The sequence below is a fragment of the Onychomys torridus genome, chromosome 7 (genome assembly GCF_903995425.1).
Source record: "Onychomys torridus chromosome 7, mOncTor1.1, whole genome shotgun sequence".
Classification (NCBI taxonomy): Eukaryota; Metazoa; Chordata; class Mammalia; order Rodentia; family Cricetidae; genus Onychomys; species Onychomys torridus.
This window is the reverse complement of record NC_050449.1, coordinates 100,284,633-100,308,000: the sequence shown is the minus strand read 5'-3', so window position 1 is coordinate 100,308,000 and position 23,368 is coordinate 100,284,633. Positions and strand designations below refer to the sequence as shown.

Here is a 23,368-nt window from a genome sequence, read left to right as displayed (position 1 = left end):
CACCTTTACACAGTTAAAGTAATATTCTCCAGCATAAACAAATGTAACACATCTTTGCCTAGTTAAATATCCACAGCAGCTTCTAGGAGCACCAGTGTTTTCGAAGAACACTGGGCTCTGCTGCTCTCCCTCTACTGGAGTTTTTGTGTGGCCTGAAATGAGAGGTTGTATAGGGCACAGAGAAAATAGGAGTTCCAAATTTAGCAATCTTTCCTGCTCTTCCTGAGTAACCTTGGACAAAAGGCAGTTTGGGAATCTTTTTGTCAAAACTCTTTGTGGTTGAACCTGGATTTGTGTCTATGTCAGGGAGCAGGATTCAGTCTTGGTGGCTGCAACCATCTTTGCATTCATGAGGAGACAGCACAAGCTAACACATTCTCAGAGGGTGGGGCTCTCCTTTGGGCAGCTCAGGGACAGTTTTTTATGGTACATTATTGGCTTTTAGAAGGGCTCTCCTGATCTCCCTCTGCATCTGGAGGAGGCAGCCCTCATGGGGTGGAAAGAATGCTCTGGAGGAAGCCGGGTAGCTGTGGCCACCCCCCCCACCCCCCCACCCCCCATCCTCCACCCCCCCCACCCCCCGCCTCTTGCCCTTTTGGAACTAAGTGGATTAGATTGTGGGTTTCATTTGTGCTTGAAACCCTGCTGTGTGGGAACTACAGAGGCTTGGCCTTGAGCAGGAATATAAGTCACCTGCTTTGGGAACCAGGACTCCCTGGAAACCCTTTCAGCACAGGACTAACAGAAGTGCTGAGAATATTGATTTTGCTTCCCGTGCAGGTTTGGTGTCAATGTTGCCTTTTTCCTTAGATTAGGCCTTTATCTTTGCCGCTGCTCTGCAATGGCACTGTCTCTTTACCTCTTTGTCCCACCCATTTCTCCTGCTGTGACCCATGCTCCTCTCTCAGGCCTTGCTACTGCTTGTTTCAAATGTTCCCAGCTGGGATGGGCCCTCTGTGGCAGCCCACAAGCTGAGGACAGACCCAGGGCAGGGCAGGGCAGGGCAGGGCAGGTGCTGGGGACTTATTCTAGTCAGCCTACCACTCCCCCATACTCAGGGGCAGGCTGGGGTGGGACAAGAGCAAAGAGCGCCTGCCTGCACCCAGGCCACTCCCGATGTCCCCTCCTGCTGTCAGCTTTGACCAGGTGCTGGCAGAATAGTGGAGTCAGGCACACTTGGACTGAGCTGTAACTTGAGGCGTCCCTGTGGAGAGTGGGAGCTCCTTCTTGGGTCTCTTTATGGCCCAATGGTCTGAGACTATTGTTCGGACCACAGTACGACTAGGTGCATTATGACTCCTCAGGTTACCTGGCCAGAGTCAGGGAAGGAAGGGACCAAGGTCTTAGCAGAGCCTCAAGGCTAGCAGAGGAGACTGGGAGAGACTGGGAGAGACTGGGAGAGACTGGGAGGACTTAGATGTGAGGTGCAACCTGATTCTGTTTCTGTAGGGTGGGGCAGAATGTGGGCTGCCCCTGCACTCTCTGGGACGATCCCCAAGGCTTTCTAGACTGTACTTAACTCTGTCACTCCGGTAATCTCAGAGGCTATTTTCAGAGTCTGAGTGGCCAGGGCCTGATCAGCCACACCCATTACTTCATTCCTCCACTCCTGAGGGGTTCAGCCTCCACGGCAGACCCAGAACTTGTCCTACAGATTTTCTGAACATGAACAGCCCTTTTCTCAGGATGTGGCAGGGTGCCTAGCAGGTATTCTCCATGATCTCTGGTAGGCAGCTAGCCAGGAGCTGAAGGGTAGAGAAGAGGGCCCTACTTGCTGAGTGTCCTTACAGCAGAGTCTGAGAACTGGTCGCTACCCCCACTACCCCCCCCCCCCATCATGGCTGCAGCCACTGAGGTTCAAAAAGGCCGAGTAACTCACCCGTGTTCACAGAGCAGGGTTGTGTCCATGCTGGGCTGGGTGCCAGGCTTGGCAGGCAACTAATTCCTGGCCCTCTGCCATCCTTCCCCGTGTGCCACAGTCAGCCCAAACTGTAAAGTGAGGGGCTGGGGACTTTCCTTGGCAAAGGGTCTCCCTGCTGACTGGGACACTTGGGTGGGCAGTGATCCTGAATAGTGCCAGGGAAGTGGGCAGGAAGGAGTCCTACTCGCTGTTTGGGCTGATCTCGCAAGTGGTTGAGCTGCAGGATGGAGACTAGCCAGAGGATGCCCCAGGGTGCCTGTCCCCTAGCCACTCAGTGAGTGGTGTGGCCAGGGAAAGTGTCAGCTGCCTGATGCCTCGAGCAGGGTCTGTAGTCAACTAAGGACAGGACACTGGGGTTATGACTCAGATTTGGAGATTCCTCTCCATTCTCCTCCATGGCTCAGTTAAATGTTTGAGTCAGGCTAACCCAGTGCCAGGGAACATTCTCAGAAACCCCAAGAGAGCAGAATGAGTCATTGTAGCCCATCACCTTTACAGGGGTGTCCCTTGGCAGTACCAGGCCATCTTCCTGGCCCCAAGAGGGCAAGATCTCTCCCCTTCTCCTGCTCAAGTCCATGGCTCTGTGGCATGGCTTTTAGACACAGGAAATTTTTTCTAGAAGCGGCATAGGTATTGGGGACTTGGTCATACTCTGGATGGACAGGAACAGGAGTAGAGAGGGCCTGGGGTGGGGGTGGCCAAGGAAAACTGGAAGCCTGGACACATCACTGGTGCTTCTGGAGAAATCTGAGTGGAGCGATGTAATGATGCAATTCCATGGAGTCTGTCTAGTAGTAAAAGAAATTTATTCTGGGTTAACTCACAATGAGCATAAGGGAGTTGGTCCCAGGATCCAGGAGGGGTGGGGTGTGGTCCAAGGCAGTTTTCTGGAGAACTCTGCCATGATCCACAGCACCAGCATCTAGTATCCAAGACCATGAGATGGCCAAGAGAGCAAGCATATATGCATTTCAGGTCTTAAGGGGTCCCCCCTCAGCCACACTCCCAGAGGGGGCAGGTACGTAGCAGTTACCTGCTGTCTACTAGCGACGGTACTTCAGGGGTAAAACACAGACAACCACCCCTACAGTGGTGTCTGCCTATACTCATGCAGACCTGTGTGGGGAGCTGGAGAGACGTGGACGAAGCTAAGGGAAGAGGAGAAGATGCTGAGGTGAGCAGATACAGGCTTTGGGAACCGCAGGGCCAGGGGGCGGCATCAGAAGGTTCCCTGGGTCTCTTGCCACGCCTGGTATGGGGTCTAGGCCATCTTCCCTGCAATCACTTTGTTTTTAAAATTTGTTATTTATTTATGTGTATGGGTGTTTCATCTGCTTGTATATGTGTGCATCACATACATGCCTGGTGCCCTCACAAGCCCTGGGAGTCTAGTTACAGACATGCTTGATATAGATGATGGGAACTGAACCCAGGTCCTCTGGAAAAGCAGCCAGTGCTTGCAAACACTGAGCCATCTCTCCAGCCTCCTCACCCCCACTTCTTTCCATGACAACCAGGGTGAGAGCTGCTATCTGCCATTCTGCTGGGAGTTACAGATGTACTGGGTCTCCTCTCTAGAACTGGCTGCGAGTTGAGTGCCTCAGCAGGGGTCATCTGGTTATGGCTTCTCCTGTCCTGGTCACCCATGCTTAGACAGGGCAGCCACTGTCCCCTGTGGCCCTGTACCAACTATGTGGATATCACTGTAGCACAGCTGACCAGTTGAGGCACATATTTGTGGCCAGGCTCAGATCCTCTGATGAAGACAGACCACCAAAGGGACATTATTTCTGAGATCAAAACAAAACATGGTATTTACTAAAGTCTCTGTGTACGGTGAAAACGTCCTCTTTTTTACACTATTATGGAAGACATAGTGCTGGTGTAATGTTTCACAAATTATGTAGAGTTTTTGGTATAGTTTTAAAATTATATCTCTATGTTGGTTTGTTTTTGTTTGGTTTTTTAGAGACAGGGTTTCTCTGTGTAGTCCTGGCTGTCCTGAAACTTGCTCTGTAAACCAGGCTGGCCTCGAACTCTGAGATCCGCCTGTAATTGAAGCAGAATCACATCACTTCCCCTCCCCTCTTTCTATGTATGCACAAATACATATAAATACCACTGTGGAGTCCATTTTTGTTGTTTGTGTGTGTGTGCTTTCAGGGCTGACTGCTCTGCATTGGACAACCAATAAGGATGTTCATCTCTGGGAGAGAGTAAGTCTTCCCTCAAAAGACATTAGTTGCCTATAGTTCTGAGAGTGGGACCCTATGACATTTCTCCCTGCCGATAATTTTTTAAGTTTATTTGGAAACTAGACATCAAAATACCAAACAATCCAATTTAAAAATGGGCTATAGGTCTAAACAGAGAATTCTCAATAGAAGACTCAAATGGCTGAAAGACATTTAAGGAATTGCTCAACATCCTTAGTCAACAGGGAAATGCAAATCAAAACGACTCTGGGATACCATCTTACACCCGTCAGAATGGCTAAGATCAAAAACACTGAGGACAGTTTATGTTGGAGAGGATGTGGAGCAAGGGGAACACTCCTACACTGTTGGTGGGAGTGCAAACTTGTACAGCCACTTTGGAAATCAGTATGGTGACTTCTCAGAAAATTGGGAATCAATCTTCCTCAAGACCCAGCTATACCACTCTTGGGCATATACCCAAGGAATGCTCAATTGTACCACAAGGACACATGCTCAACTATGTTCATAGCATCATTATTCGTAATAACCAGAGCCTGGAAACAACCTAGATGTCCCTCAACTGAAGCATGGATAAAGAAAATGTGGTACATATACACAATGGAGTACTATTGAGCAGTAAAAAACAATGACATAATGAAACTTGCAGGCTGGGTTAGGGATTTAGCTCAGTGGTAGAGCAAGCGCAAAGCCCTGGGTTTGGTCCTCAGCTCTGGAAAAAAAAAAAAAAAAAAAAGAAAATTTCAGGCAAATGGATAGAACTAGATAATATATCATCCTGAGTGAGATAATCCAGACTCAGAAGGACAAACATGGTATGTACTCACTCATAAGTGGATACTAGATGTAAAGCAAAGGATAACCAGACTACAACCCACAGCTCCAGAGAAGCTAGCTAACAAGGAGAACCCAATGAAGGATGCATGAATTGCCCTGGGAAGGGGAAATAGAGGAGATCTCCATGAGTAAACTGGGGGGCGAGGGTGGACAATGGAGGGCAGGGGATAGGGGATGAGAACATAAGGGAACAGAAGGGTCGAACTGGAACAGGGATGAAGTGGGAGAGCAATGAAAAAGAAACCATAATAGAGGAAGACATCATGGGGATAGGGAGAAACCTGATGCTAGGGAGGTTCCTAGGAATCCACAAGGATGACCCCAGCATAGATTCCTAGCAATAGTGGAGAGGGTGCCTGAACTGGCTTACCCCAGTAATCAGATCAGTGAGTACCCTGTCATCACAGAGCCTTCATCCAGTAACTGATGGAAGCAGATACAGAGATCCATAGCCAAACACCAGGCTGAGCTCCAGTCAAAAAGGGAGAATAGGGATGGATTCTCGTGATCATCAAGATCATAATGGGGAAACCTACAGAGACAACCAGCCTAAACTAATGGAAACTTATGAATTTAGACCAACACCTGTGGAGCCTCCATGGGACTGGACTAGGTCCTCTGCATAGGCAAGACAGTTGTGTAGCTTGATCTGCTTAAGGGGTCCCTGGAAGTAGGATCAGGAGCCATCCTTGGTGCATGAACTGGCTTTTTGGAGCCCAGTGCCTATGGTGAGAGACCTTGCACAGCCTTGAGGCAGGGGGAGGGACTTGGACCTGCCTCAACTGAATGTACCAGGCTCTGCTAACTCCCCATGGGAGTCCCTACCTTCTTGTCGGAGGGAATGGTGAGGTGGGTTGTGGGGGAAGGCTGGAAGGGCAGGAGGAGGGAAGAGGGGGATCTGTGATTGGTATGTAAAATGAATAAAAAATTTTTAATAAGAAAAAATTATCTTTTATCATGAAATTATGAAAACGTTCATTTTTTATTTTTCATTTAATTTTATGTGTATGAATGTTTTGTCTGCATGTATGTCTGTGCACCACCTGTGTGCCTGGTATCCACTGAGGCCCAGAAGATGGCGTTATCACTCGGAACTGGATGTAGACACTTGTGACCCACCATGTGGGTCTGGAATCAGCCCCTAGTCCTCTGGAAGAGCAGCTAGTGCTCTTGACTGCTAAGCCATCTCTCCAGCTCCAATGTAGTTGATTTGACATGTGTTTTTCTCTGAGAAGTTAGAGGTAGAGAGCAGGCTGCTCTTTGAGTATGCACTGTAGGATTCACACAGTCTTACTTGCCCCTTTGAAGAACTGAGGCTATTTCCTGACCCGTGGGATTGCTCCTGGAGGCTGCACCTAGCTGTCTTTGAGTTCTGGGAAATAAGGAGAAGAGTGTAAGTTTATCTCAGGGCAAGGCCTAGATGAGGCCAGAAATCTCCAAGCAAACTTGGAAAGCCATTTCCACCCATGAAACCGTAGTCCCCCAGTGCATTCAACGTGTGCTTGTTTTGCTGATCTGAACTCGTGTGTGTTCTCAGTCTCTCCTTGAGACTGCCTGGGGGAATGCATACGGTCACGGTCCCCACTTTTCAGATGGGGCCAGCGATTCTGAGGTATAAAATGTCCTACCCCTGGGTGATCAGGAGAATGAATTAGCCTCCAGTGTTCAGGTATGAAACTGGCCAGAGCTGGTCTTGCCATGCAAGGCTTGAGGCACTGGGACCCTGGTTTACCCCAGCCAGCACTCATGTGCCCACTCTCCTTGCCTACGAGACCAGTTTTAATTCTCTTTTTCTGGCAACATCTCTCTCCCGTTCCCAGCCGCACCAGATCTGGCCCTTCTGCCTTTATTTCTAGGTTGACTGGAGCTGGCAGGGAGCAGACAAACTGAGGCCATCAAAATTTAATAAATTGGAGGAGTCTGTGTTCTGAGACTTGCTGACATCAAAATGTGCCTTGGCTCTGCTGTCAGCTGGGCATCTTGGGGAGGCTGGGGTTTGGTGCCGCAGCTGCTCTCCTCCCCCCAGAACTCTGGTGAGTAGTGGTCAGGGAGGTTCTAGCCTGCCAGGGATCCTAGCCTTGAGCTGGGAGGGGATCAGTCATTTGGGAGCCATCTGTGCTCCTGGGTTCTGCTTTGCAAGGGTATTGTCCCTGAAAGGAGGCAGAAGAGAGGGACCCAAGGCCAGTTTCCCAGAGCTGACCTCTTCATCAAACATTGTCATGACTCATGCATAGAGCCCCCAAATCCTTGAGGACAGAGTGTCTGTGACAGCATTCCCTGCCAAGTTTTGGGCCTGGTGCCAAGATAGGGCCAGTAAATGTGAGATATGGGAATGGACAGGCCTTGCTAGGAAAGAGAGCAGAATCTGGATCCCAAGGACTTCTCAGACTTGGAGATGGTCTGATGCAAATCACATGACCTAGGGAAGCCATGAAACCTCTGAGCTACAGTCTGCTCAGCTGAAAATGTTGGGTAACAGTGCAGCTGTTGAAGGGCAGGAGCTGATGGGTATTATGTGACTAGGTCAGGGCATGGAATCTGCAAATGCCTGCCACTTTTGACACCTCTGCCAAGCCTGGTCTGGATTTGGGAGTATGGGGCCCAAGTCTAGGAAGGACTGGCTAGCCCCCTCCAGTTTGTTTGTTTGTTTGTTTGTTTAGGTCTTTTGAGACAGGGTTTCTTTGTGTAGCTTTGCGCCTTTTCTGGAACTCGCTTTGTAGACCAGGCTGGCCTCGAACTCACAGAGATCCACCTGTTTCTGCCTCCCAAGTGCAGGAATTACAGGCGTGCGCCACCACCGCCCGGCTGTCCCTCTGGTTTATTTTTCCTTAGTTGATGCTGTGGGAGTATTGCCCACTCAACCTCACAGCTATGGAAAGAACATAAAACCTCTCTCTCTCTCTGTCTTTCTGTCTGTCTCTCTGTCTCTCTCTCTGTCTGTCTCTCTCTCTCTCTGTCTGTCTGTCTCTCTGTCTCTCTCTCTCTGTCTCTCTCTGTCTACTTAGAAGCCAACAACTCTGGGTTCAGGTGTTGCCTCATTATCTGACTGTGTGACTTTGGATAGCTCACTCAACCTCACAGAAAGACAGTTTCCCCACAGGTAAAGGGTGTTGCTAGTTCTTCTCTGGATACAGTGAGCAAAGTGTGAGATGTGCCAGCACAAACATGGACTTTGCACCAGGGAAGAACAATTGCTTTGAAAGGGGGTGCTCACACTGACCCGAAGCTAGGCATCCAGTTTGGGCCTGGGCATTCGGGGGTCATTGGTATCATATGAGCTGACCTCTCTGAAATTTTGCGTCTGAGGAGGAGAAGGTAAATGACCAGGGTGCCACAGAGGACAAGCTGTGGTCGGAGCTTAATGAAGTACAGTCTGATCTGGCGTGAGGCCAACTAATCCATAGCTACAAAATTGGTTCCATTAGCTCTCTTAATGAGCTACAAAAGCTGGGAAAATGAGTGTGAGAGAATAATGGCACATGTCTGAGGCTCTAATTTGAAACTGTGGCTAAGAAGTTAGATTTGACATCACTACCAGCTCCCTAAATAGCACTGGTACTCTTGAGGATACGGCCACAGGGAGTGTTGGGGGGAAGAGCCGAGTTGTGATGACTTTGGTTTTATAAGGTCCATACTTGAAGAAACTCTTGTCAAGCTAGCCAGATGGCTCAGCAGGTAAAAGTACTTGTCACCAAGCACTTTTTCATCCCTGGTGCCTACATGATGGAAGGAGAGAATTAACTCCAGCAAGGTGTCCTCTGTCTTCTTCCATACACCTCCTATGGCACACACAATCCCGCAAGCACACACAGGCACACAAGATAAAAGTAAATAAGTGTTAAGAATACTAAAAAGGATGCTGGGCGGTGGTGGCACACGCCTTTAATCCCAGCACTCGGGAGGCAGAGCCAGGCAGATCTCCGCGAGTTTGAGGCCAGCCTGGTCTGCAGATCCAGGACAGACACCAAAACTACATAGAGAAACCCAGTCTTGAAAAACAAACAAACAAACAAACAAACAAAAAGCTACTAAAAAGGAAGACACTCTCATCTCTGTACCCTGAACCGACCTGGATGATGTTTGCACCTAGATCAGAGGCGGAGGCTGTGCCTCATGCTCTCAGCAGACAAACACAGCCAGAAGGGCACACTGGCAGGTGGAGGCCAGGGGCAAGTGTGTTCACAACCCTCACAGAGTACAAGGCAGGGGCGGTCTCATACATAGGTCAGAACCAGATGTGGTGGTGCACACCTGTAATGTCAGCACTCGGGAAGCTGAAACAGAGGATCATGAGTCTGAGGCTAGCCTGGGCTTCATAATGAGATCCTATAAACAAACAAAAAGGCTGAAAAAATGGATCCTACTATTCCAGTGGTGTCTTTAATAGCACTAGAGAGATAGCCCCTGTGGGGGTCACAGTCCCCGTCATTGTAGAACTAGAAGCCATAAGGGATCTTGGAGGTGGCTGAGTTAACAACTCTTGTCAAGGAGGAAGTATGGCAGGGCTTCTTTTGTTGTCTTTTCTTTTGTTAAAGCAACATACAGAGTATTAGATTCATTATGACATTTTCTTATTTATTTTCTTTCCCTCCTTCCCTCCCTTCCTCCCTCCCTCCTTTCCTCCTTTCTTTCTTTCTGTTTGGTTTTTGGTTTTTCTGAGACAGGGTTTCTCTGTTTAACAGCCTTGGCTGCCCTGGGACTTGCTTTGTAGATAAGACTGGTTTTGAACTCAGAGATCCGCCTGCCTCTGCCTCCTGAGATTGAAGGTGTGTGCCACTAGACCTGGCTCATCTTGGCTCTCTCGCTCGCTCTTTCTTCCTTCCTTCCCTCTCTCTCTCCCTCCCTCCCTCCCTCCCTTCCTCCCTCTCTCCTTCCCTCCCTCCCTTCTTCCTTCCCTCCTTCCGGTTTTTCAAGACAAAGTTTCTCTGTGTAGCCCTGGCTGTTTTAGAACTCACTCTGTAGAAAAGGCTGGCCTTGAACTCAGAGATTGCTAGGATTAGAGGCATGTACCAACACCGATCGGCATCATTGTGGCATGTTCAGACATAATTTGTTCTTGTTGCTCCTCTTTCTCCCTCTTTCCCTATCTTTCCCCTTCTACATCCAGCCTCCTTTCTGCTTCCACATCACATGTGTTCTGTTACCCTCAGAGACCTCCTCTCCCGCAAAACACCTGTGCCTTGGTCCACTTCTAGTTTTAGTGTTTTTGCTTATTCATGGCCTCCTTTGTTTCTGTTGTTGTTGTTGTTGTTTTCGAGACAGGTTTTTTCCATGTAGTTTTTGTGCCTGTCCTGGAGCTCGCTCTGTAGACCAGGCTGGCCTCGAACTCACAGAGATCTATCTGCCTGGCTCTGCCTCCTGAGTGCTGGGATTAAAGGCGGTGCCGCAGCCCGGCTCATGGCCTCCTGTGTGAGAATATGGGCTTCCTACAGAGAAAACAGTAGGAGCTGAAAGCTGTGTTTTCCTGTAACACTGTGTTTGGTTCTTCTGCCCAGTGTTTGACACTGGGCATGTGCAACCCTAGTTCATCAACGGCTGGGAATGCAGTGTTTCACTTCCTGCCTGCCCTGGCCCGAGGCCAGGATGAAACCTCTTAGGTGAGTGAGGTGTTGAGGGGATACACCAGTCCTTGGCCCCTGTCTCCTCTCTGTCCTCTGGCAAAGAACAAAGCCAGAATCCCAACCAAGTAAAGGGTCCCTTATCCTGGTGCTAAATTCAGTCTTTATGGGGGAATCCATATTAAATGTGTCCCTTTGTGTCTTCCTGTATCTAGAACGCTTTGCCTGTTGCCTCTCATGTAAGGGTTGATACTGAATCACTTTTGGAGTTTGGTCTTTTGGAAAAGCCGTAGTTCTTACCTGGTTTGTTTCTTTGCCAAGACATCCAGGAAGCTCAGAATTAAAATTTGTCTTCGTTTATACTTATAAACTTAAATGGGTTTCTGGTAATTTTGTCTTTTCATTCTAGAGACAACCAAAGGCTTTTGTTTCACCCGGCTCCTCTTGTGCTTTGGAATTATATAATGCCTGAAATCTTGGGGTCCATGGTAATGGGGTTTGGAGTTTCTGTGGCTCCTCTGTGGAGCCTCCTCATGTCCTGTGTTATCCTCCCATGGAGCTGGGACCTCAGTAGTCTAAATGGAAGATGCCTAATAGAAGTTTCCAGGCTCTGACTTGGGCAAGGCAGTCATAGGTTGGGCTGTGGCAGCAAGACCATCGTTCTTTCTTGAGACCCTCCTTGTGACCAGTTCTCTGCTTGTCACTGTGGTGAAACTGAAGCTGTTGGGAGAGTTAGTGGACAGATAGATGAATCCCATTCTCTGAGAGTTCAAGTCAACCTCATAGAGACTGGAGATGCACGCATACCCAAGTGCCCAATCCCCACTATACTCCATACTTTCTGCACACCATGCATATACCCCTACACATGCACTTTGTCATGTGCACACACATATACCTCCATGTGCTTATACACCTATTCTTACATTGATTTAGAGTTTAGTTTCCCCGAGTCTTGTGTAAGCTATGGTTTTCCAACTTGTGGCCACCCCCTTCCTCTCTTCTCCCCTCAGATGCTCTCTCAAAACTCAGTTCTCTTCCTCTCCCAGCTGATGCAGTGAGACTGGAGGCCCCAGGGCAATGACTTCATCTTCCTGAGCCTCTGTTTCCTTCATCTGCAAATTGAGGCTAATGGTTCCCACCCTGCTTGCCTCACAGGGTGGCACCAAGCATTCCCAGGAGATAAAGGACAGCAGAGTGTTTTGTAAATTGCAAATTGTTTTCCAAACAAACAAATGCTACTGTTATGTTCTTAGTCCTGGAACTCAAGAATTAAGCTACTGTCACTACACCCTGTATTTGTGTGGAAATGGGCAGAATTAGGGGGGAGGAGGGGAGGGGGGCTACCTTTCCTGAGGCCCAGTTCCACTTAGGGCTGCCAGAAGGGCACCAGCAAGTCACTGGCTTGCTAGGGTCTGGCCATCTGGCTGTCAGTCTGAGTGCAGGAGAGAGAATTTGGCAAAGGAGAGTGAGGGGAGAAGGCAAGGTGGAAACCACTGCTTGAAAGGCTTAGGCTAGAGAAGTGTTCAAGGACATGCCACCTCAAATTCAATACTCTGCTGGGCTTCAGTGGGGTCCAGACTTCAGCTCTAGCCAGGAACCCTGACTCTTCAGAAGGAAGCCTTATAGTGTATGTGTGTAGCTGTTTGTGTCTGTTGGGTACTAGCTACAGTCATGGAGCTGCCCAGATGTCATTGCTAACCTTCAGTTTTGATAGACCCTGAGGAGCCCAGGAGACAGAGCAGTGAAGCAAGGGTGGGGACATCTATGGTTTGCCATAAGCTCCTTCCCTAATCTTTTTGTCCCTTCCACAACTGTGACTGGGCAAACTGTTGCCCATTCTGAGTAGAGATGAGTGGACTCCAGTGTGGCTATGGGGTCTCTCCATGGGTGGTGCTGTAGCAGTGGTTACAATAGGGACTTCGCAAGTAGGTCCTGTCCAAAGGTTCCCTTTGTTACTAGGCTTACAGTTTTACACTGGGAAAACAGAGGCCCAGAGAGACAAAGGTATTGGCTTAAGGCGTACTAAGAATAGTCTGGGCCTCCTATCCCTGAGCCTGTGTTCATTCTCATGCTTGGGGACACTGTTTAAGAAGGATCATGTAGAGTCATGTACCTGCATGAATGAAGTCAACTTGCCGTGGGGATTAGAGGAAGTTCTCATGGGTCCCTGGAAGAGGGAGGAAAGTCTAGTTCACTGGGGAGAACAGAGGAGGTATGTACAGAAAGTTTGGCCAGGATGTCATGCCTGTCCTTTGTGGAGCCTGCCTCTTGTTCTTATCTTGTTCCCATAATGCATTGTAAGTGTTTCCTCCTTTCCTCCCTCCTTCATGGATGTAGTCACCTAATTTACAAGTAATATCAGAGACAAAGCTGGGCTCTGTGCCAGGTCCTGTTCCCCAGGACTGGGAACCAGAGGTGACCAAGCAGACAGACCTTGCTCTGTGGGCTCACAGTTTGATGAGGGAGGCAGCGGGATGTTGGCCTTGGGAGAGATTTTGAGAACAGTCATGTGATCAGGGACTAGTTATTTCCTCTCTTTGTGCTTCAGTTTCTTATCTAAAAAATAATGATAATGATGTACTTGCCTCCTAATATTTGTGACATGTTCTGAACAAAACCAGGCACATTGAAAGTACAGTGTCTGTGTATATTTGTTTAAGGAGTGATCAAAGGAACAAGCTAATTGTAGGCTGTGAGCATTGTGGCATGGGAGGTAAAAAGGGCTATGACGTGGGAGCTTTCTGGGGAGCTGGGAATGTTTGCCATCTCCATGGGCGTGTGGTTCCCAGGGTGTGTGGGATTGTCTAAACTCATTGAACCAGACCTGTGAGACCTGTACATTTTACTGACTGTAAATTATACTCAATAAACAAACAAACAGAAACTATATAGACAGAGGAGAGAAATACAGGGTGGAAGGAGCCTGTTGGAGTCCTTTTCAGGAAAGACGGTCAGGAGGGCTTCTGGAAGGAGGAGGAGGAAGAGAAGGAGCTTCTAACTGTGGAGAAAGAAGACAAGGAAGTTTAGCTTTTACAAGATTTGGAGGCTGACAATGTAGCTCAGTTGGTAGAGCACTCGATCCCCAACACTTCATAAACCAGGTGTGGTGGCACATGCCTATAATCCCAATTCTCAAGAGGTAGAGGCACGAGGATCAGCAGATCAAGGTCATTCTTGGCTATATAGTGAGTTCAAAACCAGCCTGGGCTCTATTAGACCTTGTTTCAAAAGAAACAAACAAAAGCCTGGCAGTGGTGGCACATATTTTAAATCCCAGCACTCAGGAGGCAAAGGCAAGTTCGAGGCCACCCTGGTCTACAGAGTGAGTTCCAGGGCAGCCAGGGCTACACAGAGAAACCCTGTCTCTCAGAAAACAAAAAAACAGAAACAAAACCAAAACCAGATGGATGTGGTCAGAGAGATGGCTCAGTGGGTATAAATCACTTCCTGCACAAGCTGGCAATCCCCAGCACTCATGTAAAAGGTGGGTGTGGCAGAGCATGTCTGTCACTGCAGTGCTGGGTGAGGCTAAGATGGCAGACCCTAGGGACTAACTGGACAGCCAATATAGCTGAAATGGAACACCAGGTTCAGTGAGAGATTCTGTTTCCAAATAGAAATAGGTGATAGGGCTGGAAAGATGGCTCAGGGTTAAGAGTGCCCACATGGTAAATCTCAATTGTCTATAACTAAAGTTCCAGGGGATCTGAGTTACACCCTCTTCTGGCTTCCTTGGGTACCAAGCACACATGTGGTACACATACACGGATGCAAGCAAACACTCATACATATACAATAAAAATAATTTTTTTAAAAAGTGGAGAGGAAGTGTGATGTTGCCGGGTGGTGGTGGCACACACCTTTAATCCCAGCACTTGGAAGGCAGAGGCAGGTGGATCTCTGGGTTTGAGACCAGCTTCATCTACAGAGCTAGGTCTAGGATAGCCAAAACTGTGGAAAGAAACCCTGTCTCAAAAAAGAAAAGAAAAAGAAAAGAAAAAAAAGAAAGAAAGGAAAGAGAAGACACCCATTGTGGTGCTCTGGCTTTCACAAGGTCCATCTCAGCTGCTCCACCTGCCCCTCAGCTGCTCCACAGGCCCAGCTCTGCGTTCCTGTGGCTCCTCTGTGGCCGCCCTCTTTCTTCCCTCGCCCCTCCCCCTCCTTCATTTGCTCAGGCCAGCAGTGTTTGCTCTAAGGACCAGCCAGGGACCCCAGTTCACCTGCCTTGCTTTTGCTATGCACCTGCTCCCAACCCGACTGCTGAAACAGAAGGAGGAGCTGTTTGTCCTGCTGGTCTGGACAAACAGTTTAGGGCCCAGAGGTAGCAAGCAGATCATGATGTGGGTGAAGAAGACAAGTCTGGATGCTGGGGCTGAGGGTGTTTGACCCACAGTGTTCCAAACATACCTACCCTGGACAGGGTAGCAGAGTAGGGAACTCAGAACTGACAGAGGGGCTTAGTAACTCTTGGCTCCCTGTATTTCTTGTACTGCCTGTATTCCCAGGCTGAAAATGAGAGAATCAACCCCAGTGCTGGAGGAACAGCCCAAGGGCAGAAGATTCCAGAAGCTACTGCTTTCCTCTCCCTTCCCCGGGACACTGCCCTCTCTTTATCTGGAGAGCTTGGTTCTATAGCTATCTTAATTGTGCCTGTCTTGTATCGGGGAAACATAGGCCGGTGTGTCCTAGGTTCCTCTAGGTGCTGAGCAGGGCAGAGATGATTGGAGTGCGGATCCTCAGTCTTCCTCAAATTAAAAAGTAAAATATAGCTGGTCCTTGGATGAGTAAGCCTGCTGGGGGCGGCCTGTCACTATTGTCCCATTCTGTATGCTGGCTTCTTTCACAGCTCCTCCAGGCTCTCACTCCCAGGGTTTGCTCATTTCCGATGATCAGCCTTATGGAAGGCAGCCATAGCCCAAGGCTGTTAACCTGGGCGAGATTCCTGACACTTGCCTACTTCATGCCCGCTTTACTGAGATGAGTCTTGTGGGGACGACTCTGTTATTACTGCATTTTACAGGGTTGTGGGCTGTGGCTTGGAGCTGTGCATACTTACTTAAGGTCAGAGTAAGTCCTGGAGGAATTCAATCTCCAAACTACATCCAGCTCCACTCAGCTGTCATTTCTCTCAGTTAGAGTCCTCCCTGTCCTGGGTCTATACCTCTTGTGTTATAACCTGGGGTCTATATAGGCATGGGATGAGGGTGGGGTCACCTTGAGGTTGACTCCATCTCTAGCATCATCCCTTTGCTCTGCGCAGAAGATCTCAGGGAGGCTACAGTTACGTTGAAAGACAGAGGTCATGACCAAACAGCTAATTTTATCTTATTTAATTTTGGTGTGTGTGTGTGTGTGTGTGTGTGTGTGTGTGTGTGTGTGTGTGTGTATTTAGAGGACAACTTGCAGGAATTTGTTCTTTCCTTCCTCTGTGTGGGTCCCAGGGATCAAACATGGGTCACCAGGCTTGCTTACAGGCACTTTTACCCACTGAACCTTCTCAGCAGCTCCAAGCAGCTCATTTTAGAAGCACTTTTCTTGGTAGTGACGGTTTTGTCCTGCACCCACTCCTGGAGAATGTGATGTCTTAATTACCTTTGCTCTTGCAGGAATGCAGCTGTGTCTCCCTCCACTCAGGGTCAGGTCCCAGAGGGATAGACTGACGGACACAGGCCTCCCTGCCTCTTCAGACAGCCTCTGTTTATATAGTTCCAACGTCTCTGTGTTCTGATCTTTACCTTTTGCCTTTCTCTAGTACCCCCATATTCTTATAGAGATTCTGGATGATGGACACAAGGTGTCACCAAGGGCCTGCAGATCCCAATCAGCCTGGATAACTGGGCAACCCTGTCATCGGTTGTAAAAATGAGGCTCTAAAGATACGTGGTCCCTAGTCTGCTGCCCTGTGACTCATATGATCCACCACAAACCTTGCTCAATCTCTAATTCATTTGCTTCCCCTGCAAAGAGAAGAAGGGACTTTCCTGATCTCTGAACTCTAGCCTGTCAGGGTCTAACTGCCCAGGACCCTCTAGACCTGTTGGCCAAGCTGCTTGTGCCCAGGGCCGACCCCTCAAGTTCAGAGGCTCGCTGGACCATAAAGCAGGGAAAACTGGATTTGAATTTTCATCTTGCCCTTCACAGATAAATTCCTGATGCTTGGGCAGGTCGCAGGTCTCTTTGAGCAAGCGGGGAGGGGTGGGGTAGTGAGCATGAGCCTGATACCCTTGGTGCCTGCCTCTCACAGCTCCTGTATGATAGCCCCAAGGCCCGGCAGGAAGTGGACCACCATTGGCAGGCCTCAGGTGGCCCCCACATCGTGCGCATCCTGGACGTGTATGAGAACATGCATCACGGCAAGCGCTGCCTCCTCATCGTCATGGAATGGTAGGCAGGTACCCTGCCTTTAACCCCTCTGGTGTCCTTGTGCCCCCAGGGTCACTGCTATCCAAGGACTTTCTTCTTCAGATAGAAGCTGTGAGTACCACTCCAGCTCTTGAGGAGAGGTGCAGTGGACAGTCACAGGCCTTAGATTTGTAGAGCTGGTCACTAGGGCATCTCCACAAGGACAGGAAAAATACTCCCATAGCTTTCTGTTGCCTTTCTGGACAGGACTTCCCCTCTGCAAGGAGCTGTCAGAAAAGGCCACCAGGCCCTGACAGTGTGGGCAGGGAGCTTTGGGACACAGCAGGATACACACGGCTCCTTGGCTTTCTCCTTTCTATGGGACTTGTCCTATTGGATGCTGGGTATTGAGGCCTGGGGACAGGAGCCATTGGCTGCCTCCGCCCTGGGTTTGTGCCATCAGTACTGGGGCACAACCTTAGCCTTCCTCAGACCCTATGCCCCCTGCTGGGTTCTTTTTGTCTGCCTATCAAGCGTCTCCTCCCTCCATAATTTAGCTAACTGTTCAGATTTGGGGTTCAGATCCTGGCTCTGCCACCCACTAGCTGTGGGATTGTGGGCACCTGCTAATCTTCCTGAATCTCTGTAACTCAAATGTTAAATGTGGAGGAAGATCGTAATGAGGTGTTCACCCTGAGCTTGACTCTGTTCCAAGCTCTCCCTGTATATCACCCAGTCAATCTTCATGACTCCTGGAGGTTGGTGTTATTATTCCCCTTTAACAAAAGAGGTAGCTGAGGGAAAGAACCAGACCAGGGTTCCGTAGCAGTGTGCATGAAGGGTGGAACTCAGGGCATACATAGCACACCCCAATCACATGGGGAGCAATGGACCATGGTGATGACAATAGACGTCTCGTTATGCATCTGGAGGAGTACCCTTGGATAGGGTTGGCAGTGTCCAAGGTCTCACAGCCAGGCAGCGCCAGCAACACAGGGAGCATGGGAGTTTCCTGGCAAGGATCAGGGCTTACCATCTTTTCTTAGTTCCGAAAGTTCAGATCAATCCACCCAAGCTGATGGCCCACCGTCTGCCAGGCACATGGGCCCAGGCCTCTGATCCAGGGCAGAGCGAATTGGTGACACTCAGTTCTTCTCCTTTCTGCCTGTCTTGCAGCATGGAAGGTGGTGAGTTGTTCAGCAGGATTCAGGAGCGTGGTGACCAGGCTTTCACTGAGAGAGGTTTGTGTGGGCCCTGGGGCCAGTGAGGAGTTAGTGTGGGAAGGCTACATTGGAGTTGCTATGAGATACTGGGCAAGGCCTGCCCTTCACTGAACCTCAGGATTCACATAAGAACTAAAGAGATGCCTTTAATCCCAGCACTCAGGAGGCAGAGGCAGCGGATCTCTGTGAGTTCAAGGCCAGCCTGGTCTCCAAAGCGAGTTCCAGGAAAGGCACAAAGCTACACAGAGATACCCTGTCTCAACAAACAAACAAACAAACAAACAAACAAACAAAAAACAACTAAAGAGGATGAGGAAGACTGTCCCATCCCCTCAAGGGGTTGGTTCTTTGAATCTGTAACATTATAGACAGACTAGCTGTGGTCTTGAGGTGGAAAACTTGGCGCTGACCCATGGTAGAACTGATATGAGGTAGTGTAGGCCTGAGGAAAGAGGTCTGGGTGATCTCAGAACATCCTTGGAGGAAATGAAATGTCTGGGTGGGTATCTAGGATGGAAGACCTACTTAGGTTGCAGGACTGCCATCTAGTGCTCAAGAGAGATTATAGGGTGGGTGTCCCTCAGGTCACATGACTTTTAACTGCCATTGTGTTCCCCTTCCTCTATCTGTGCCTGCAGAGGCTGCAGAGATAATGCGGGACATTGGCACTGCCATCCAGTTCTTGCACAGCCAGAACATTGCCCACCGAGATGTCAAGGTGAGCTGCCAGAATTCAGCCTGGGGGACAGCGAAGGAGTTACTCACTCATGGCTCCCAGCACTCACTGAATCGAGCCTAAATGCCTTGCCTCAGCTTCCCTGCTCAGACTGCTCTTCTTTCCTCCCATGGTACAGCACACGCATTCTGCTCTTGCCAGATGGACCTCCTTGTTTTCTTCAAACACTGGGTAATCCCAATAGTAAGGAGAATAACTGCCTTCTTCCAGCCAGTGGGCCGGGACAAGCATCTCTTCTCACCTGGCTCTGTGGGATGGGGCCATTTACCCATTTCAGAGACAAGCAAACTGAGGCTCTTTGAGAAATTAACTGTCTTGCTTTAGGCTGTGAAGTTGCTGCTGGGGATTCATTTGCTCATTTGCTCAGCAAGAAGTTTTATGACCATCAATGTGCCAGACATTTGAGAGGGGCTGCCTTATAGTGTAGGTCTTCTGTGAAGTCACAGATAGAGTGTAAACGGATTAGGCTCCCAATCAACAGCATTTAAATAGAAAGAAGCCATTTGCTGGCTATTTGAGGAAGGAATCGAGGTGGTCCCAGGCCTGGGTCTGCTTGCCCTCCCAGTGAATGGGCTTGAAAGATAGGAAGCACGGTGCTCCAAATGTTATTTTTTGGGAAAACTGAGGTCTCCCGGGCAGCCCTATATACACATAGCTATCTGCATGCACACACATAAACATTTGTGTGTGAGCCACTGTTAGCACAGAGTCAGTTCCTCTTCGCCTCTGCTTGGCTTATTTCTTAAGCCTGGACCTAGGATTGCAGAGAGGCTAGCTGACATGCCTCTCTGGTCGAGGGTTGCCAGCCCGTACAGTTACCTTTTGATTCAGGATACACACGCAGCCAAAGCAGATCCACCTTCTAAATCCTTGCTTTATGTTAGCCCCTGAGTTCCCTTTTTCTTAAGGGAAGAAAAGCCTGCAGAGCAGAATATGCTAAACCGCTTCTCTGTTTATTCTGATCCAAGGTCAGATGAGCTCAAACGGAACTAAGAAACGGCTCCCACTGGATCCAAACTGGAGCGCTATTTTTCCATCCCAGTTTTGCTTGGGCATCATCCCTCCTGTTCTTTGGCATAGGCCTAGATCCTACCTGTTCACTACAAGCCAGCTTTCAGGGCTGCCTCCTCCATGGAGCCCTGCTGGCTGTCCCCATCTGCCAGACCCATCTGTGCTTTGTACCTAGGAAGATTTCTTCTGTGTAGCTCCTGAGGTCTGTGTTGGGGGGCACCTGCTCCCTTGAGCTATCTCAAATGGGCCTAGTCTGCTGGCTTTGTGGGCTTCCTTCTGGGTTGGATGTGGGACATGTGCTTGGCAATACTGGCTTATGAGCTGTCTGCTTTCTATTCTACTCCAGCATCTTTCTGGCATTTCATGGTGTTCACACCAACTTAGGAACAGAAGTTTCTGTCTAGGGGCTTTCTATGGCACCTGGTCATTCGTGGTCTTGGCTGAACACCTGCCTCACTTTTCTCTCTGAATGAAGGCGTCACCTCCAATCCATGTTGGTGGCCAAGGTCCAGATCTTTTCGTAAAACAGAGCTGGCTCATCATGTAATGGGATGGAGGCAGGGGTTAGAGATTACTTTGGGGCTCTGTCTCCTCCTGGTACCTTCCTCTTTACCAATGTTTTTGTTCTCTTCCGGATGCAGCCTGAAAACCTGCTCTATACATCCAAGGAGAGAGATGCTGTGCTTAAGCTCACCGATTTTGGCTTTGCCAAGGAAACCACCCAAAATGCCTTGCAGACACCCTGTTACACTCCCTATTACGTGGGTGAGTCTTAATGCATGTGGCTTATATCCCCCTTGCGGTATACTGCTGTAGAATGGGGTAGCCAGTGGGTTGTGGGGACCAAGGAGTTAAAGCCTGAGGAGGAGGGAGGAGGGAGGAGGGAGCACTCTTGTCTGCATGGAGGCGGGTGACGTGGGGGGCCGGAGGCTGCAAAAATATTCTTCCAAACTTCAGCTTCTGCTTTTGAAAATAGATCCAGGAAAATTCTGGCTGTGGCCTGTGAGCTGAATGACATCACAGCAGCTCTAAATATATACGTGATAAAAGGCTGCCATCAGCTCGGGACGGAGCCCAACGGCGGTTGTTTTTCTCCGGTTTTCTTCTTCATATTCAGAAAGTGGGCAGGCCTTTTCTCCTAGAGGGATACAGGGTACTAGTCACCTGCCTGTGGGAAAGGGTCCCTTGAGGCAGGAATTAGGTGGGACTTGGGGGGCGGGTCCTATACTTCTGATTCCTGGGAAAGCTCCAGGCAGCCTCCACGATTGCCAAAGGCTCCTGTGACAAGTGCCCTTCCCTGAGGGTAGGGCAATAACTGAAGCTTTTTCCCTTTGGAGAGGGCAGCTAAGGGGTAGGGAACTCCAGAAATGGCAACTTGGTCACCAGGGTGAATTCTGCAAGACTTTAATGTTAAGTCTGGCCTGCTGACCATTGCGCTGATTGGAAGACCAAGGTTGATGCAGGGTATCCAAGCTGACAGGAATACAGAAGTCTGTGATCCAGGCTGTGCATTCAGGAAGATGAGAGACACAACACAATGCAGCTGGCAGACCCTCCTGTCAGTGGCAGGGCCTCACCAAACTTGGGGCTGGTCTTCTTTCCTCCTTTCTTACCAAGTTGAGACTGGCAGAGGGGCTCTAAGTAGATAGGGGGCTGTCTGAAAGAAATTTATTTTTTTCTGGGCGCTGTCTCTCCTCCCCCTACTTCACACACATACTGCCTTCCCAGAAGGTGCCAGACGCCAGTCTGCTTTGCCCTACCTCCCAGCCTGGATACCTGTTTCTCACCTTACCCAGTCTTAAGACTCCTTTCTAGTTCCCAAGACCCTTGGAGCTGAAAGATCTATGCTCTCTGCTCTGGCAGCTCCTGAGGTCCTGGGTCCAGAGAAGTATGACAAGTCATGTGATATGTGGTCCCTGGGTGTCATCATGTACATCCTGTGAGTACTGCTCCTCCACCAACCCACCCCACCCTGCCTCAACCTTCTGCCTCTACTTTTCCATGTACCTTTAGTATCATTCAGTTCCTTACCCCTTGTGTCCTTAGGGACATGCCATCCTTTGGGCCAGGTTGTCTTTTGTTTCTTGTGTTGTGAGACACATTCCTTGAGACTGCCTGAGGGCTTGGTCATGTCAAGGCTAATGGCATTCCTGGGGTATGTTCAAGAGTCTGCAGGGGCTGGTGTTATTGCTGTGGTGTTTGGCTGCCTGTCTCCCAGTGAAAGGAGAAGATTGGTCTGCCTGACCCTTGTGTGCCCAACCCTTGTACCAAATAACTCCTTCTCTTTCCCAGTTTGTGTGGGTTCCCGCCCTTCTACTCCAACACCGGCCAGGCCATCTCTCCAGGAATGAAGAGAAGGATTCGATTGGGCCAGTATGGCTTCCCTAAACCTGAGTGGTCAGAGGTCTCTGAGGATGGTGAGTGAACTTCTCTGCCCAACCTGGTCCCTTCAGCCTTCGTTTTGGGAGACATCCTTTTGGCTGTCAAACTGACCTGTGTTTAAATCCTAGCTATGTGAACCTAGACAACTCATCAGAACTTTTCAAGTCTCAGTTTCTTTATCGGTCAAGTGGGCTCACACCTTTAATTTACCATTTGGAAAGCAGAGGCAGGTAGATCTCTACAAATTCGCATAGAGTTCCAGAACAGCCAGGACTATAGAGATAGACCCCATTTCAAGAAAAAAACATTGTCTCCCAAGGACCTCTTCTTCCTTATAGTCCTTGTTCACACTTTCTTTCCTTGGTAGCACAAACAAATCTGCCTTGTATTAGTTGTCCATTGTTGCCTAACAAATTATCCTGAGCACTTAGTGACCTCAAACAACACAGCTGTTAGCTCACCATTTCTGATCATGAAGAATGTGGGAGTACTTAGAAGCCTGTCTGACAGAGCTTGTGATTTATGCAGAGGATTGAGGGACTGCAATTCACTGCTCCCCTCTTTTCTGGGTCCCCTAGCCAAGCAGCTAATCCGCCTGCTCCTGAAGACAGACCCCACAGAGAGGCTGACCATCATGCAGTTTATGAACCATCCTTGGATCAATGTGAGCATGGTCTTGGCCTGGAGTAGGGCTGGCAGGCTGGAAGGTGGTAGCCCTGGAGGTGTGGGTGCAGGGCTGGACTGGAACCTTGCACAGTGATGTATGGTAACACCCCACCGTAGCCTGGCTTGGCTGCTGTCCCAGGCAGGCTCCTTCACTTCTCTGAGCCTCCATTTCCCTACCTGAGAATGGGAGAAGATATGTGGTGGTGGTAGCCTAGGCTGTACCACACAGTTCCAGGCTCTAACCCATGGGCTTGGGATTCCTTCTAGCAATCAATGGTGGTCCCACAGACCCCACTCCACACAGCCCGAGTGCTACAAGAAGACAAAGACCACTGGGATGAAGTCAAGGTGGGTAGATTCTTTCTCAGTCTCTATACAATACTGGATGGTATCCCCTTAGAATCTGGAGTTTGGTTCTTTCCCTGTGTCTAGAGGATGTCAGTGACTGCCCAATGATCCAGCCTGGGCCTGCC

The 23,368-nt window shown here is 49.3% G+C and overlaps 1 protein-coding gene across 3 annotated transcripts in view; it reads left to right on the top strand.

Annotated features, from left to right (window-relative positions):
* Mapkapk3 (MAPK activated protein kinase 3) overlaps positions 1-23,368 on the top strand; it is a 34,173-nt gene that overhangs the window by 8,857 nt on the left and 1,948 nt on the right. For 2 of the 3 annotated variants that reach the window (XM_036191608.1, XM_036191607.1), the window contains exons 3-10: positions 16,780-16,919; positions 18,054-18,118; positions 18,739-18,818; positions 20,489-20,612; positions 21,711-21,786; positions 22,140-22,264; positions 22,808-22,893; positions 23,163-23,243. In XM_036191608.1, the coding sequence (XP_036047501.1) occupies positions 16,780-16,919; positions 18,054-18,118; positions 18,739-18,818; positions 20,489-20,612; positions 21,711-21,786; positions 22,140-22,264; positions 22,808-22,893; positions 23,163-23,243 (777 nt within the window). The remainder of the gene's footprint in view (positions 1-16,779; positions 16,920-18,053; positions 18,119-18,738; positions 18,819-20,488; positions 20,613-21,710; positions 21,787-22,139; positions 22,265-22,807; positions 22,894-23,162; positions 23,244-23,368) is intronic. The other variant, XM_036191609.1, reaches the window with a different exon arrangement.